The sequence below is a fragment of the Hyperoodon ampullatus genome, assembly GCF_949752795.1.
Source record: "Hyperoodon ampullatus genome assembly, chromosome: 5".
Lineage (NCBI taxonomy): Eukaryota > Metazoa > Chordata > Mammalia > Artiodactyla > Ziphiidae > Hyperoodon > Hyperoodon ampullatus.
Window position 1 is genome coordinate 114,485,938 of NC_136918.1, and position 19,374 is coordinate 114,505,311.

A 19,374-nucleotide genomic window follows, 5' to 3' on the forward strand; every position below is an offset into this window, starting at 1 on the left:
ATGTAATGAGCTCCTCTCCTCCTGAGGAAACTTAGATTATTAATTTCTAAAAGAAAAAGTTTGGGTCCCACATCTCCTAGGCCCCTGACTACACCAAGATTCTGTGATTCATGAAGCCAGAGTATTATAGTTCACATATGTTCGCCACATGATTAGGGAACGAAATTAATTTTAGGAGCATTTGAGCCTCACCAAAATGGGGCAGTCTTGAGACTACAGTGCATTGATGTACAATCAGTGGTAAGTCAAACCTTCTGCAGTAAGGGAGTGGATTTGTTGGAAATACAAAAGGTTAGGAAAATTGCATTTTACAGTAAAATGGTGACACGGTAAAACATTTTTTAAAGAGCACTGCCTTGGAAATCAGAATACTGATGTTTTCTTCTGGTCTCTTCCTGACAAATAACACAAGCTAGTGACAAAGCTGGGACTCAGTTGCCTCTATTTGTGGGATGGATTAGATGTTGTCAAAGACTCCTGCCCTTTCTATACTTCTATGTGTCATTCAGTTCTAAAATTTCCCACAATGCCTTTAAAGAGTGTGTTACAAATATTTAAATCTCCATAATAGTTGAAAGTTTCCATTTAACGTATTTTTTCACTTTGTCCCTTGTCTTTTCAATATTACCCAAAGAGGTTGCAAAGTCAGCACTGAATTTTAGAATCCTTTTCTGAAAGCAAGTTTACTTATTCTGAGAACTGTATTAAAATTGATGTATGGTTTTTCAGAAACACAAATGATTATATGTTTTGTTTTAAAGGATAAACTTTAGTTGGCCATTTTTTTAAGACCGAAAACTTCCAGGAGATTCAGATTCAATGAAGCTTATGTTTTCTTTCTAATTGAATAGAATGCAAAAAAGTGAAAAGCAGTTGAGCCAGATTACATGCACCAACCTGTAAACATAAAACAATTACATAAATATGGAAGAAATATGATATTAGGATGAACTGTGGTTTAACAACCTTTTTAGGTGGTGTCTACTTGGATACATTATGTTATCAAATTAATATTAAATCTTTTCAAAAGTTAGTTCCATATTTTAGAATTTCATACTATTCAAATCAAGAAACATTTGAGAATATACACTTTGATTAGTAGAGATGTTACAGAAGAAAAGAAGAGATTTTATTTTTATTTATTTATTTTTTTGCGGTACGCGGGCCTCTCACTGTTGTGGCCTCTGGCTCACGGGCCCAGCCGCTCCGCGGCATGTGGGATCTTCCCAGACCGGGGCACGAACCCGTGTCCCCTGCATCGGCAGACGGACTCTTAACCACTGCACCACCAGGGAAGCCCTGAGAGATTTTCTTTGAAAGGATCTGTGTTTGAGATTATTTATGGATACCATTATTTTTTCTGCAAGATGCTGCCAGTCATTTGAATTCAATATTTATTTTAATTTCTTAAATACACACATGAATTAAGAAAATTGGATAGTTTAACCAGAAGTTCATATCATTTTATAATGTGACACATACTATTTTTTCCCCGAAAGGAAATGTTCAAGGCAAGTAAGAAAAAAAGTTGCTTTTACAGAAGAGAGAAAAAAATCTTAAATTCATAACTTTATGCAAGGCTGCCTGTCGCCATAAGCAATGCTAGAGTTCTACGTTTCACAGCTGCAAAAATAATTACATGAGCATTATCTAAGCAACAATCTTTAATGGATTACATTTTGTTAGCTTTTCATTATATACTGTAAAAACCCAAATAACATAGTAAATTTTCCATTTACTAAAAAATGTTTTTTCCATTTATAAAAAAACCTTGATTTATCTGACTTAGACCTTTGATATATTTGAAAGACATTTTATTATTCATTGGTTTATTTGAGATATCTCAATTTGTAAATAAGATATAGTGTTACCAAGTTGGTTTTAAGCTCACTAAGCAGAACAGTTGTGCAAATTATTTATTTTTATTTGAAAAGTATTTTACTTCTGCATATTTCGAGGGTGTTAAAATTTTTCAGAGGTGTTATCTTAGATTAATAATGTGATCTAGCAAAAGCACATACTGTTTGTTAAGGTCAGTTCATTTGCTTTTTCTATAAACCTTACATTTTATTTGTGGTGTATTCTTAATACCTAATAGTAGTGTAAGTTCATAAATAGTGGAAGTCTTCTTACTCTGTTCTTTTATAATGTGCTAACAGTAGCTGCAGTTTTCAGTTCAGCAAGGCTTATCTTTGTGTCTGTGTATTTTATTAGTAAATAGTGTATCTATGGAGTTAGACTTACAACAGTGTGGTGTGATCATATTTCCCTTGCTTTTTCCTTTTACTGTTCTTTCCAAAAATTAGGACAGACATCTCTTTGAAGCAGTATTTTACAAGTGTTAATATTGTCATATTGTGCCCAAGTTGTTCTAATATGTAGATTAAAAAATGGTTTTGTGAGTGGATATTAAGGCTTACTCAGATGCATGCACACACTTAGCTGGCATAAAGGAAGGAAAAGTGGAGAATTTTAAGAGAAAAGTATAGGATTTTGTAAGTCTCTAAGTTTATTTGGGGTTTTGAAACCAAAATTTAAGGGTGACTTTTGAAATCGTAAGTTTTTTTTTCATTGTAGTACTTCATCCATGACAGTATTTTTAAATGCCATTGAAATGGAAAGACATTCATTCCAGTACAAAATTGTAGTATCAAATATTTAATTCAATAGATTTTTAAAGATAAATATTTATCACTTCGAATCTGTGCACTTAACGTACCAATGAGCATGTTAAGTATCAACTTAGATTACTAAAATTGTTCACCTTTTATTACACACTGGGGGAAAATGGGGTGGGAGAAAGGTAACTAACATTTTTGGACTTTGTGTTGAAGTGTGTATTTCCATTCCTACTTTGTAAATATGGAAACAGAGGTATTAGGTAACGTGTTCGAGATTACCTACCTCGTAAACAACAGAGCTGTGATTTAAGGCTAATTGATGCCAAATAATTCATGATTTCTTGGTGTTAACAAAATGCTGAAGACAATTATACTGTATTAACTATTTTCGAAATACATGTTTGATTTATTTTCTACATTTTATTCCAATAATCGCAAAGGGAATAATACTGGTTCACAGTATGTTAGTATTATATTAGTATCCAGTTAGGATTGCAGTAATGAATTGTTTCCTCCTCTAAAAAAATATGTTTAATAATATAAATGGGGTTAATAATTATTCTGAGCAGGTTTGAGAATTAAATCAAGTAATGTGTACTTCTCACCAAATCCACAAAAACTAAAAAGTACAGAACATACAAAGTAACATGGTTGGTAGCAATGCTGTCATCATCACTCGTGCCTTTTAACACTGTCCCTACTCAGTGATAATGGAAAAACAGACAGTGTTTTGAATTTAGTCACTTTGCAAGTATGTCTAAAGTTTTTGTAATGGACATATTTAAATTATAGTGACTATATACTGTTATACACTAGTTTGAGATATCTTTAAAATATCTCAGTCAAATGGAAGTATATTTATTTTTACTTTTAATATTTTTGCTTGTATGCATGTGTAATCCATTTAATAACAGAAAGCATCATCCCAAGTGTCATGTAAGTAAAAGGAGGGTTTTGTTATATTCATTAGCACATGGATGAGAAACTGTAGGCGGTAGACAGAGAAGTGCAAGTTAGAGATAAGCCAAATGCTAACTGTGAGGGCACTAGGCAGCAAAAAACACTCGCCCACTGGCCTGTGAAGAATATCAAATTATCCCTGTCGTGTGCTTAAGGCCAGATATCATTATTAAATTGCATATATCTGTAAGTAGATATAGATTTTCCAAGATGTACTGAGATAGCTGTTAGTAGTCGTTTACTATAATAAATGTCTCCTTCCCCGAAGTTCAGAGATAAAAGCTGTGTATTTCACCGTTGAGTGTAATGATTTAATCTTGTGCCTGCAGTACTACGGGATGACTTCAGACAAAACCCTTCCGATGTCATGGTGGCTGTGGGAGAGCCTGCAGTGATGGAATGCCAGCCTCCACGAGGCCATCCGGAGCCCACCATTTCATGGAGGAAAGATGGCTCTCCGCTGGATGATAAAGATGAAAGAATAACTGTGAGTATTTAAGCCAGCGGTGGGGGACATTTAGAAATCCAACTGTGTATATGTTCACCAAAGAAAAAGAGAAAAAAGTAGGTGCTTTCAAATACAGGATTGCGTTAACTCCCATTTTCAATTCTTCTTTTAAAATAAATATATTTCAGTTCTCCCTGTGTTGACATAAAAATAAGTGAGGAAAATGCATGTTGTTTAGTTTGCTATTCAGTAAAAGAAGACTTTAATTTCTATGTCAGTGTCTTAGAGTTAACACTTTTGTGTATGACATAATTATTTGCATCACTCAGGGTATATCACATTTCTAGATGGTATAGTAAAAAATTATAAATAGAATTCAGAAATATAGTATATTTCCAGAAGCCTTCTTAAATCCCTTCAGAATTTTTATCTCTTTCTCCTTTTTAAATTACTTTTCTGTTCTGTAGAGTTTGATATCATTTCTGAAAAATCAAATCTCATTCTGAATGATGGTTAATGATGGATTGATCTCATTCCAGAATAAAATAGTGTGACTAGATTACTGGATTTCAAATTTCTGCTGTGATGTGAGTAGAGAAGTATGCTATCTGTAGTAAGTAATGATGTGTTTTCTTCTTGACAGCAGTGATTCTGTAAGGCTTCTTTGCTTTTTCTATCTTGTAAGGCGTTAACTAAAGTACCTAAGTACACCAACTCTCATTGATTCTATGACTGTACAACATTCCCCTTTTCTGTTTTCTTTGTTCTGCACATACTATCTATCTATTGTGAATTTATGAGCCAAGATTTAATGTTTCTCAGGAGAATGTGTGTGTAAGGCAAAGGTTACTGCTAAAGTTGTAGAAGAACAAAATTATAACACAGACCACATAATCCTAATAAATGCTTGCACTGTTTCTGAATAACCAGTTAGCAGATTAGCATGAAAATCAAATAGTGAGGAAAAAAAAAAAAAGAGAGAGAAGGTTGTGGTGGACAGGGATTTAGAGACCTTGAAAGAAAATCAAGCATTTTTCCTGCATTGATCCGAATTAGAATGAGTCTGTCAAATGATTAATTCTAGGAATTGGAGTGAGAAGGACCTAGCTGTACTTTTAGGAGGTCCTGACAAGCCACATAGCAAAGTGAACTATATTTGGAAATATTGACTCGGGGAAATAGAGTCAAAGGAACAGGGGAGTAGAGATTCTGGGACCAAATGCTTCTCCTGTTAGTGATAACAGATTCCTTTTAGACTTATGCACAATTAAGATAATAATATTTTCCCCTTTAAAAACTATTTTAAGTCATTTGATGATCATTAACTGTAATTTACATTTTCCTACCCTCACAGTTCAAACTCATTGAAACCATTATTATCCATCTCCTCCCTCATGTCTTTCCCGATTACCTATTTGTGTTTAATACAAATTAATGATAAAATTCTCGCATTGGAGATGCAGCATTAAACAAAGATCATTGAATGCCCTTCTGGAGTTTATATTCTGTGGTTAATTATACAGATAAAACCAAAATAGATAGTATAACATATAGTATATTAGACTGTAATAAGTCCTATAAAAAGTAATGAAGTGATAGATTAATTGAGATTGGGGTAGAATTCCAATTTTAAATAGAAATGACCAGAAATGCTCCACATAAAGATGTGAAAAAATTAAGGGAGGGCTTCCCTGGTGGCGCAGTGGTTGAGAGTCCGCCTGCCGATGCAGGGGACACGGGGTCACGCCCCGGTCCGGGAAGATCCCACATGCCGTGGAGCGGCTGGGCCTATGAGCCATGGCTGCTGAGCCTGCGCGTCCGGAGCCTGTGCTCCGCAATGGGAGAGGCCACACCAATGAGAGGCCCGCGTACCGCAAAAAAAAAAAAAAAAAAAAAAATTAAGGGAAGGAACTAGATAGGTATCTGGATAAAGAGTGTTCAAACAAAACAGTAAGTTCAAACACCCTAAGGCAGGGTGTACCTCTAACATTCAAAAAAAAAAAAAAAAACAAGAAGAATGGTCAGTGTGGATGGAGCAGAGTAACAGAGTGAGCAAGGGGAGATTTGCCGGAGATAGCATCAGGGGTGACAGCTAGCCAGACTGTACTCAGCCACGAGAAAGGACAAAATAATGCCATCTGGAGCAACATGGATGGACCTAGAGACTGTCACACTGAGTGAAGTGAGTCAGACAGAGAAGGACAAATATCGTATGATACTGCTTATATGTGGAATCTAAAAGAATGGTACAAGTGAACTTATTTACAAAACAGAAATAGAGGGGCTTCCCTGGTGGCGCAGTGGTTGAGAGTCCGCCTGCCGATGCAGGGGACACGAGTTCGTGCCCCGGTCCGGGAAGATCCCACATGCCGTGGAGCGGCTGGGCCCGTGAGCCATGGCCGCTGAACCTGCACGTCCGGAGCCTGTGCTCCGCAACGGGAGAGGCCACAACAGGGAGAGGTCCGCATACCGCAAAAAAAAAAAAAGAAAAAAAAAGAAAAGAAAAAATAAACATAAATAGAGTCACAGATGTAGAAAACAATCTTATGGTTACTGGGGGGAAAGGTGGGGAGGGAGAAATTGGGAGATTGGGATTGACATATACACACTACTATATATGAAATAGATAACTTATAAGGACCTACTGTATAGCACAAGGAACACTACTCAATACTCTGTAATGACCTAGATGGGAAAAGAGTTTAAAAAAGAGTGGATATATGTATATGTATAACTGATTCACTGTGCTGTACAGAAGAAACTAACACAACATTGTAAATCAACTGTACTCCAATAAATTTTTTTTAAAAAACCTCAAAACTAGCCAGGCTGTCTAGGACCTAGTAAACATTGTAAATAGTTTGGCTTTTCCTCGAAGCAAGGTGTAAACAAAGCATCAGAGTTTTCTCAGCAGAATCCTCCACACTCTGCAGTACACAGTGAAGGGTGATAATGGCCGACACGGAGAGCACAGTGGGAGTTTTTGCAGTAATCCAGGCAAAAGGGAAATGGTGATTTGGACCACTCTCTTAGGAGGTAGTTTGAAGAGGAGAGGTTATGTTCTGGATGTGCTGTGAAGCAATTGCCGACAGAATTTGCTAAGAGATTGGATGTGGCTTGTGAGAAAAAGAGAAGGATTACCTTAATCCATTGGTCTGAGCAACTGAAAAGGTCGAGATGCCATTGACGGAGATGCCATTAATTGTAGAAAGAGAAGATTTGGGATGGGAAGTATCAGGAACTCAGTTTTTGACACTGTAATTTTGAAATTCTTATTAGATATCCAAGTATAAGTGTCAAATAGGCAGTTGGAAACATGAGTCAGAAATTCAGAGTTGAGGTTGAGGCTGGAGAAAAATTTGAGTTGTGGTAGACATAACAAGTACTCATTACCATACAGTCCTCCCTTCCTTCTGGGCAGATGAAACACTTCCCAGCTTCCTTGCTACGGGGCAGTTTCGCTGGTTCAGCTTCATGAGCTATGAGTGAAAATTAAAGACGTTAAATACTAGTGGGTGAGCTTCCAGCACTCTCTCTCTTTACCAGTTGGCAACCAAGGAGGACACATGTTCCAGGACACCCAAAGAGCCTGGGTCCCTGAGTTAGGTGTAGTAGAATTTTCCACCCCATACCTCTGTCTTCCCATGGTGGACGTGTAGAATGAATGAGAAATTTTTGCTGTATTAAATCATAGAGAACTTCCTAGCACAGACTAATGTAGCCTATCTTAATGAATATGGGGTCATCAGCATGTATATATTATTTTAAAACAGGAGACTGAAATCACCAAAGGAGTGATTATACATAGAAAGGAAGAGAGATCCAGTCTTTAGCTCTCGGGGGGGGGGGGGGGGAAAGAGGCAAAAGAGCAGTGGAGACTGAAAGGGAGCAGTCAGAAAGAAAGGAGGAAAACTAGAAGGGCAGCCAACTGAAGATAGTGCTTTAAGGAGGTGGCAATGACTGAATCAGTTGCAGCCAGTAGATCAAGTAATGTAAGGATTGAGAATTGACCATTGGAATTGACAACTTGGTCAGTCATTAATGACCTTGACAAGAGCAGTTTCAGTGAGTGGGGTTAAAACTCACTGAACTGGTACAAGAGAAATTGGAAAGATTGAAATTAGACACGTTAGAATTGTATAGCCAATTCTTTCTATATTGTATCTAACACAACAGTTAAAAGATAAAGGTGTTGTGGTCTCACATTTTGAAAAGTCTTAGTTAATCTTAAAGGTTTTGTTTTGTGTGTATGCACATGCGTGTGTGCATTTTTTGTGATATTAATAGTTTGAAACTGCTGTGGTAAAGTTGATTTTTTTAAAATTCTTGGAACTTCCTGTTACATCATATACTGAATTGGAAGAAATGTTATGGTTTATGCCAAAGTGCTTGATTTATTATAGGATTTTCATTTACATTTTGCCGTCTAGAAGATGTTACGCTGTAAATAAAGGGCACCAATGCCCCCCCCCCCCCATTAGTAGCTTATAGTCAATATAAGAACCAACTGCTCTCAGGAATCAAACAATTTAACGTTGCAATAACCTATGACTATGAAACGATGCCAAGATGTTAATGTATAAATAATTTTAAAATCATTTAAATGCTGTCAAAATGATGATCCACGATAGTGTTCCATATGCCAGGAAGTTGTAACGTCTGAAACTTTTACTGTTTCTAAGACCATCTGTGTGTTTTGTGTAAATTATGACTGTTAAACTGATAAAACACTGGAGGTAAAACACATCTATACATGCAGGGAAATGAATAGATTAAAAATCAGCAGTTTGGATACAAAATTACTGCTCTTATTTAGATCATAATTGTTTTTGCTGGATTTCTTCCTTTAGGCAAAACTAAAATTGAGTAATTAAAACAAAAACTTAAAACAGAAACAGAATGCCTGATGTTATTTCTAATTTTTTTCAAAAATTCAAAGTAAATTCTTAAGAGATGTTGGTTATTAGATATTTTATGTGATTCTTCTTTCCTGAGCTTTGTTTTTGAATGACTGTTTTTATTTCTATTGTTAAAGTACTTTGCCAAATGTGTTGAGTACAGACAAACAAGAGATTAAAGCACATAATATCTTTATGAAAGACAAGTGAAGATTACATGGTTATTGCTACAGTTTTGGTTACAGGAGTTTCTAGAGTTCTTTAATGTGGTGGCTTTCTTTGTTGAAAATTTAAAGTACAACTCTCCCAGCTGTGAGAACAAAACCACACCCTACAAAAAAGGAAAATATGTAATTGAATTGTAGCTGCACCTGTATTTTTTGATGTTCTTAAGTCATTTCTTTTTACACTGACCTGTATTCTGAGCCAAATTTTAGATCTATGATGATTATAAAGCAGGAAAATATAAAAAGCATTTTCTTATTTTCCTATCTGAGAGGAGAATCTTTTAGAACTTTTTTGGCATGTATTTCTTAGAATAATTTGAAGGAGGCCTTAGATGATGTTTGTCTCTAGTGTTCGTTCTTTTTTTTCTAAACCTTAGTGTATTTAGCATGAGAAATAGAAGTAGTTTAACTGGCAGGCTGGATTAAATAGGTTTACTTCATATGTCTGAGACTTAGTCATAACCATTATTATTAATAAATGAATTTTTCTCATAGAGATGAATCAGAGGACCAAAGACTTCTTTTTGATGTAGAATAAAATTTTGATGTACTTTATAAAAAATGACATATAGTTTATTTCATTACATTTTGGAAATATTGTACTTAAACTCAAGATTATTTTGTATGAGTGAAAAACTGAGAATGTTAAGGTTGGAGAAAACAACTAATACCAAATATTGAGAAAAAAATTTGTGTTCAGTTAAAAAACTAAAATTGCCCTTGAATTAAAGAAAAAGATAAATACAGTTGAAAGTACATATTACAAATAATTTCCTAGATTACAAAAGATCTGAATTATGTATAAAGATTGTCAGTTACAGAATTATGTTGAATAAAAGCTGACAACTAGACCCAAAAATGCCCAAGAAAAATTTTAGCATGATTTTGGGTTTTTGAATGGAGTGAATCATCATTGATAAAGAGAGAAGAGAAATTTACTAATGTCAAAACATTGTGAAATGGTATTAAGCTTATTAAAAAATTTGCCATTTATTTTATATTTGTAGACCTGGGTAGTTTTAATATTGTTACCTTGGTGAAAAGTTAAGTGTGTTAAAAATCAGGCTAGTTTTGGGGGGTCACACAATTGCAGAATGTCTGAGGCATCAGTTTCCCATATCTTTTGTATTGGCTCTCTACAAAAAGAAAATGCTCCTGGTGGTAGCTACAGGAATTGCAGGCATAAAGACAGAAGGAAATAGCCCATCTCTCATGGAAGATTTAAATAAAATTTACTTAATTCATTTATAAGCATAAAAACAAATGTATTCATAAGTTAAATGTATTAAGGTATCCAATAGTACCTAGGTGGTACTAATGAGACAAGATCAACTATATGGTTTACTTCAACATATGATAAATTGGTATAGCAAATTGATACCATTATTTTAACAAAACAAAATGACAGTTATATTTATTTATATATGAGATCTGATGATTTATGACTGGGAATTAAATCTTTGGACTTGGATTGATAAATTAATATTTATAGGAATAATAGCAAATCCTCAGTACATGGAACATAGTAAATATGCAATAAACATTTATGTTACAGCTCTTGTGCTTAAGTCTATCATGAAAACAAACTGAAATAACACCACTCTATTTTTTTCAATCTGAAGTTTTTCAAACAAATGTGTCAAGTTTTAGAAATGGTTATTGTAGGGACACCAAGAGTTTACTACTCTACCATAGTAATAACAATAACTATTGTGTATTGAGCACCTGTTATGTACCAGAAACTTAATATTATCTCATTTAATCCCCTTTAAAACTCAATGAATAAGCTATTTTCTTTCCATTATGGCACACTTATACCTGTCAATTCAGTCTTATGGATAAGAGGAGGAGGAGGAGGATATTGATATTAAACCCTTAATGTAGCATTTACTATGTGCCAGGTCCTCTTCTAAGCACTTTATATGTATTGACCCATTTTATCCTGACCCTGTCACATAGATACTAAAATTTCACTAGTGCAGTGGTTAATTCCAGTTGACTGCGGGGACACCTGCCTTTTGTTTTACTGACAACATTTTCTATAGGTCCTATAGATTTTGCTACATATATTAAAGACTCTGATTTGCTATCAATGCAAATTTCAACTCAGAATGGCCGTAACTCTTAGTTTCCATTGTGAAATATTGTCTTTGAGTCTGTAAGCGTCTGGAGAGATTAGTTCACACAGTGGAGGTTATAGTGGTTTTGAAACTAAGCTTGGTACATTTGAGAATTAGTCCATATTATGTCCAGTAATAAAAACTGTAACATAACAAAGATCTATAAAATTTGAAGTTTGGTAGCTTCACAAACTATGGCACAGAAATGGTCAAGTTCGACCAAAGGTTATAGCTCAGATAAACTAAAATTATTTATTCTGGACACTAGAGGTCTTACGTCAAAAGATTTTAGGAGATTATCTAAAGAGGATGAAAAATGACCGTTTGCCATTTGGCATTTAGGGAAAGAAGGACTTATATTAAAAGGGAATGAGTCAGAGAATGATTTAACTGACTGTGCTTTGTAGTTAACTGTCCAAATTGTGGATTAGCTAGGTTCTAATACCATCAGCTGTACATACATCAAAAGTTATTGATGAAAAATTAAGCAATTATGAGACATTACATAAATAAATGGGAAATTAAGTCAAAGAAAGTATTGACGTAGTAGCTTCACAATTTCGTATAAATACAATAAAATATTGTAAAAACTAATATAGTAACAGTACAATGTAAATGGTAAGATCTGCCTGGACTCAATTCTGAAATTCCAGAGTAAGTTTCTTCAAAGTAACCTTTCCCCGTCATTTATCCTGAATTATTTCATTTTAGTATTTAAAAGAAGAGCTTAAAAGACATTCTTTTCATGTTCGAAACTCAGCTTTTTAAAAAATTTTTATTTATTTTTGGCTGCGTTGCTGCGTGCAGGCTTTCTGTAGTTGCAGTGATCTGGGGCTACTCTTCGTTGCGGTGCGTGGGCTTCTCATTGCGGTGGCTTCTCTTGTTGCGGAGCATGGGCTCTAGGTGCATGGGCTTCAGTAGTTGTGGCGCGCGGGCTCTAGAGCATAGGCTCAGTAGTTGTGGCACACGGGCTTAGTTGCTCCACGGTATGTGCGATCTTCCTGGACCAGGGCTTGAACCCGTCTCCCCTGCATTGGCAGGTGGATCCTTAACGACTGCACTGCAGGGAAGCCCTAAATTCTTAGCTTCTAAGCTAAAATTTAGAGATGAACAATGCATGCTTTTCCCATCTTTTTTGTATGTGGCTTTGTGACATAAACATTTTTGAATGACTTGTATTATTCTTTGAGATAAGCTGTGTCTTGAATTTTTAATTTTTTTCCTACCTGTCTTCAAAGCAGCATGCTACAAAATGTTTTATATGTCTCATAGATTTTCTTGTTACTTAATAGAAAAAGTAATTTAGATTATAAAGAAATACTTTCATTATAAGTTATTTATTTCTATAAAATCCATAGTCCAGAAACCACTTTATTGTCAATTTCATCTACTTATCAAATAACCATATTGAGACTTTATTCATTCTTCTTTGAAAATGTGGAAAAAATTTCACAGCATCTGTGTGATGAGCAAAGGTTAATTTAGTAGCCTTTTCTTAAGGTTTTTACTTAGATGGGATGACCAACCATCCTGGTTTGCAGGGAACTGTCCTGGTATTAGCACTGAAAATCCCTAGTCCCAGAAAAATAACTCTCGGTTCTGGGAAAACTGAGACAGTTGGTCACCCTAAGCCTAGATGGTTTAAATGAATTAATTTATATATGAATGAGAAATCTCATTCCTACAAGGTAAATAAAATGTAGTTTAAACAGAAGAGTTGTATCTATATCATTTCTTTCATAAGCAAGTTAAAGATTTGAAAATCATTAGTGAAGTTAGGAGAAAAATTCAGTTATACATAAAAAATGATTTAACACCTCCCATTCCTCATGCTAAGGGGTACAACTGTTAGAATGCAATATGTCATCAGTTCTTTTTCCAGTCCTTTTCTGCTTCCTGTGTGTCTTTGTAGGCTTCTTTGATTTCCTTTGTTGGTGTGATATTTTGGTAAAAAGCAGCTGACTCACATCCCATCCAAATCCCCAGTGTCCTCCAGATCTTCATAAATTTGGCACTCAGCCCTCTCCTTGCCAATTACTTCCTTTCCCCCCAATTCCCACATGTCTGCTTCCTAAGCCATCTGCTTCTCCTCCCTTCCTTCGATTAGTGCTTTCCTCTGGTCTTCCAACTTCTTTCATTGTTCAATGTCCGTTGCTTCCTTTTCCCCTCTGCTCCCCTACAGGAAATCAACATGCCTAATGCAGCTGATGTCATAGAGCCCCTTTTCCCTGAGAAGTTAAATTTGTGTTCCTGAAAAATAAATATGTAGTTCTGTTGTGTGAAGCTCAAAGGAAACTGGTGTATTGAACCAGAATTTTTTTCTGCCCATCTTACATAAAGAGTCATGCACATTATATATCATCTTTTTTAAAGAATAAAAATTTTATTCATGACGTTTTAAAGAATAAAAAATCTCATTTAAAGAATAAAAATTTTATTCGTGATTTAAATATAAGTAAATATGAATCTATAATATGAATCATGAGACTGAAGAAATGAGTTTAAAAGTAAATTTATATCCTATCCTACTTAATTTTCAAATTTAGTCATTGAAATACAGTATTAGTAAAATTAAACAGTTTCATATATTATAAGACAATGCTTTAAAACCTATATGCATGATTTTATGGACGTTTGATCTCTATAAATTTCATCATTTCCATCTGTGAAATTAATTGTCTAATAATACCTATATTGGTTTACAGTGTCCTTGTGGGAATCCAGTGAGGAAATACATGTTATATGTCATTTTAAATGGTGACACACTCTGTACATACTAGTAATCAGTATTCTGGTGATTATTGTTGTACCTGCCTGAACTCTGGATAAATTTAGTAATCAATAACTTGATGGAAAAGGAAAATCAGGAACTGTTTATGCCACAGCAATTTCAACTTTTCTGAATTAACAAGAAGACCATATATGTATATGAAAACAGACCCAGCATTTGTCTCATCTAAATTTCTATTTATACTGATTTACAACTGTGAGAAAATCAATTTCTACAGAATCACCATGAGTATTTTAGTGCAGGTGAATATTATGAGTAAGTAAAGTTTTCAGACTAATATTGATATTAAGAAACTAATTTAAAATCCTATGTTCACCCCTACTGTGAAATGCAATAATCAACTGGAGGTTCCACAAGAGAATTAAGCCCTAATGCCCTAAGGCATCCACTCTGTGTAATAAATTGACTTTTCTCCCATGCATCTAGAACGGTTCTAGTTATGTACAATTCTCAGGGGAATTGAGAAATGCTGTGACTCAGATAGATTCACTGGTTGAGAAAGGCTGGTTTATCTTCCTAAGGAACATCCTGAACCTTTCCAGAAACTTGTAATTCTATTTAAATAATTAAACATACACTCATCGTGTTTAGACGCTGAAACTAGAAAAAAGAAAGCCAAGCATCTCAGGTCTACCTGTGAAACCCAAGTACTCTTTTGAAAGGTTTTTAATAAACTAAGGCCTTCTCAGTTCTAGCACACAAATTAGTTTAGATGACAATATAGTTATAAATATAATTCCAGTGAGTATTTATTTGATTATTGGTCTCTAGATTTTCATTATTTGTGTGTTAGACGTGCATATAAAAGCTTGGATACTAAGAGTTTGCAGTACTGAATTATGAAAGTCTTTGCATATCCAATTCCCTCTGCCTGGAATGTTTTGACGCCTACACCGTCTTTGTCTAACTCACTCAGTTTCAAGTTCCAACTTAAAGGCAAGTTCTTCAGAGGAACCTTCTGCAAAACTCTACTCTGCACTTCCACACTATATTTGACTTCCTACTATCTGTTCCTTTTCCTTTTGCTAAATATTTCTCTTTTAATCTATTGCAAATCATTACTTATGTATTACTCATCGAATATACATGACACATAAAGGCCAGCCGTATTCCCTCTGTCTTGTGGTTGGAGCTCAATACATATTTCTTGAGCAAATATTAAATGAATGAAATATAAATCATAATAATGTCTTCTAGTATACTCAGAACTGAAAAGTTGCTAATATGAACATACTTGATTCTATTTCCATATGCACTTATATATTTACTTTCTTATTCCCTTATAAATTGGAAAGGAGGTATCATCCATACCATTTAGTTGTTTCTAAAGCACGTTTTTTTCACTGCCTTATCAGCAAGATAAGGAAGAGATATTATACAGGTTAATTATGTGAGTAAATATATTTCTGTAAATGTGACTTACAGATACTTACAGAATCTTAGAGATGGGGCTGAGGAGAGATGGTAAATGGGCAAGTCCCTTCATTTTTAAGAAAGATAGCAAAGCCAGGGGAGTAGACTTGCCCTGAGTCACTTAATGGATCTGTATCGTGAGTCAGGAATAAGAGCCAGACCTCTCAATGCCTGTTCTGATTTTCCCATGATGAACTAGACCTGATCACCCCTTCTCAAACAACACTTAAATTTAAGATGCTTCCTAACAGAAAATCCACAGGTAACGTGTTTTACTGGACTCATTTCATACAATTTTGTTACTTGTTTTGGTCCTAAATTCAGTATTTCTTATCTTAGTACCAGTTATAGAAAGTATTATTTTGGGCTTCCCTGGCGGCACAGTGGTTAAGAATCCTCCTGCCAGTGCAGGGGACACGGGTTTGAGCCCTGGTCCGGGAAGATCCCACATGCCACGGAGCAACTAAGCCTGTGCTCCACAACTACTGAGCCTGTGCTCCAGAGCCCGCGTGCTGCAACTACTGAGCGCATGTGCCTAGAGCTTGTGCTCTGCAATAAGAGAAGCCACTGCAATGAGAAGCCCAGGCACTGCAATGAAGAGCAGCCCCTGCTCGCCACAACTAGAGAAATGTCTGCGCTCAGCAACGAAGACCTAATGCAGCCAAGAAAAAATAAATGAATAAATAAATAAAAAGAAAGAAAAAAGAAAGTATTATTTTCTATATTTTCCCTTATTATTTTCAATTATTTATCCACTGGGTACAAACATGGCCTTGTGTCACATTGATTAATAATTCTGTATGCATTTTTGCTTTATCAGTTATGTTTTTAAGAACATATCTAAATTCATCTTAAGTGATTGATTATCTGAGATTGCCTCAGGATTTCATCCAATAAATAAAAATAAATTATGGCAATTTAAATTCTAAGTTAAGGTTAACTTATGGCCATCTTGGGAAAGTCTGAAGCTCCTTTTTTGAAACTGCATTAATAACTAGACCTTGGTCACATCCTTTAATTGTTGAAAATACTAAGCTAATAATGTCTTCCCTATTTATTAGGCTCATAATGAGCATCAAGCCAGAGCAGTGAGAGTGTTTTGAAGACTCACAATAACTGCCTTATTGTAAGGTGTTATTTTAAGTAGTTCTGTCTTGATTTTCAGTTAATGTTCATTCTACATTGATATTAATAACTTGGAGAGGTAAGAGACCAGAGATTTTTAATTCAGAATGAAAAAGAACCCTTTTGTATTATTTAGTGGACAAAACAAAGCAAACAACAAACAAAAAACAATGCTGATAAAAATGGTATATCCTGTTTCAATCAGTTTTTTTTAAGTGTACAAATATATGAGTCTCCTTCTGGATGCCATATACTTTTAGGGGCCTCTGTAATTTATAGTCTGCGTGCCCATTTTTGTCTGGTCCCTTGAGACACCTAGCTGTAATTCCTAATAAAATCCTTGTAAGTCCATATAAAATGACTCAAGTACCGCAGAGAGGGTGCAAGTATGTTTGGATGCAGAGATAAAGTAGCAGAGGCTAAAGAGTGCCAGATAAAATATTGTCTAGTTTAACAAATAATCTTTGGTGACTTCAGGAAACAATATACTATAATTCAACTTTTAATTTTCCTCTAAGAAGTGTAATGAACTTCCATATGAGTAAAAGTCCTAACATATGTGAAAAATCAGAATACTCTTGAACAGTTTTGGTATTGTACAATGTAGATTTTTTTATCCAGCTTTGTGTTAATGTTGACTGTCAGTACTCTTTTAAATCAAGATGATTCTGGCCTTCTGAATTTTTTTTCCAAATACGTTTCCTCCAAAACAGTTTTGAATATTTTTCCAAAATCTAGTCCCACCCAAATGTTAGTTTCAGGAGTGCCTGGCAGATCTGCCTAAGCTGCCTTCTTTATGGAATTCTGCCAACTCCTGAAATTGACTGGGCCAAAACCTGTTGTGGATGTATACTGCTGCTCAGCATCCATGATCCTTCAGTCAGAGGAGATCTTCCAGAAAGCAGAAAGTGTCTCAGAAATACGAGTAAACAGCTAAAAAAGAGTTATAGCTCATAATTCAAAGTAATTATCAATACAGGATACTACCAGAAGTATTATAACTCTACAGAATGAACACACATGGTCAGAGACAGAGCTCATAATAGGAATTTCTGATTAACTTAGATAGCTGACTTACAAATGTTGTCCCATTTGTTTTTTCCTTATAATGCATGCTCACTCAAGCAACTGGGTTTCTTCACTTTCCAAACACTTTGATATATTTGATCAGGCCATTACATTTTTCCAAATAGCCAAGGACTAGTGGAATTTTACTACTGTCTGGGAGCACTTTGTTTAATTATAGGTTAAAGTAGTTTGCCAAATTAAAGGTACAGTCTTCTGTGGTTTCAAGGATGGTGTTCCAACTAGTTTATTTTATTTTCAATGTTCTATCAATCAAGGATGAAATGTTTCTCTAAAGATATAGTTTTAAAATTTATCTTAAAACCTTGCTTATAAATCTTGCCTATAATTTGGAAAATATTTATATGATATCAGAGTACTTTTTCGTAAATTCTGTTTTTAAAAATTTGACTTTTCTAAATGCTTGTGAGTTTGGTGTTTGCTCATGATGGCCCAGACATAATTTTATTTTTCTGTTTACCACAGGAAGAATGAATTGTAATCTTTAAAAGCAAAGTAGTAGATTCAAAAGTGCATTTGATTGTACAGCATTCTTTCCTTAAAACATAGTTCAAAATGCAGAAATCAAAGAAATTATTTTAAGCCTTTAAATTTAAAATTATATTTAATCTGAGCAAAAGGGTTGGGATTTCCTTTTCATAGTTTATAATTGGCTAAAATTGGTTTTCTCTATTTCTCCATCTTGTTCATATTGTCACTTTTAAAGAAGCTTTCTCCAAAAATAATCCCAAATCTTATGCTAAGGCTGATGTCTTCTCTAATCGAATGCTGATTCTTCATTTCTTTTGTCTAAAGGTGAGTTGTTTTAAAGGTACTAATACTCTGTTGGTAACATCTGACCACTTCAATTTTTATCTCCTGAAGCCCAAAGAATTTAATAATATGATAAATCATACACTTGTAAAATAATCCGGTGTGCATTAACAAAATTACTAACAGATGGCACAGGTTTTCTCTTCTTAAACCTTACAAATCTAGGTGATAACGAAGCTTTAAAGGCTGATCACACTAGGAAACGGCTCATGTCTAAGTCACCTTTAAGAGCATCATCTTGTATGGGAAAATTTCAAAAGCAGGTGAACTCAATCTGTATAATACTGGTTGAAAATAATGGAACTCTGTCTCCTTGAGTGGATAAAGTGTAATTTACTAAGGAATCGATTATTTCTTATTTCTTTGCCTTTTAACATTCATGGTGTCACTCTTTCTCTCTCCTAGATACATCACATCACCATATTGCTACATACATCATGCTTATAAAAGATCATGTCACATTTTCTCATCTCTATTAGGGAACCTTACAAATATTCTGTTCAAATTTTAAATATACCATAGTAATAAGTACATATTTTTATGGGGAAAGAAGAGCTATTCCTCTGTATAGGAACTAACGTAAGATATTTACCTAACTAGATTTCGCCTGCAAAGAGCACATGCATATGTGAAATGTAAACATGCATATCTTTTCCACTGGCAGCTAGATGGATTAATGGCAATTAGATTGGTTATCCCAATCACTCAGGCTTAAACATGGAGTGTAATAGATGGAAGACCATCAATCTAATGGACTCAGGGAGGTCCACCAATAGCACTTATTTCTTCGTCAAGCCGTTGGTTCTCGCAATCTAAACAAGACATTGCTAATTTGTAGTTTGTGGCATGAGAAGCACAGAAAACATGAGCTC

The 19,374-nt window shown here is 34.8% G+C and overlaps 1 protein-coding gene across 1 annotated transcript in view; it reads left to right on the top strand.

The window, feature by feature from the left end:
- Window positions 1-19,374, top strand: part of ROBO1 (roundabout guidance receptor 1) — a gene marked incomplete at its 5' end in the record, with an annotated part of 793,256 nt that overhangs the window by 651,380 nt on the left and 122,502 nt on the right. Inside the window, one exon of the mRNA XM_079704144.1 lies at window positions 3,911-4,068. Coding sequence (XP_079560270.1) covers window positions 3,911-4,068 — 158 coding nt within the window. The remainder of the gene's footprint in view (window positions 1-3,910; window positions 4,069-19,374) is intronic.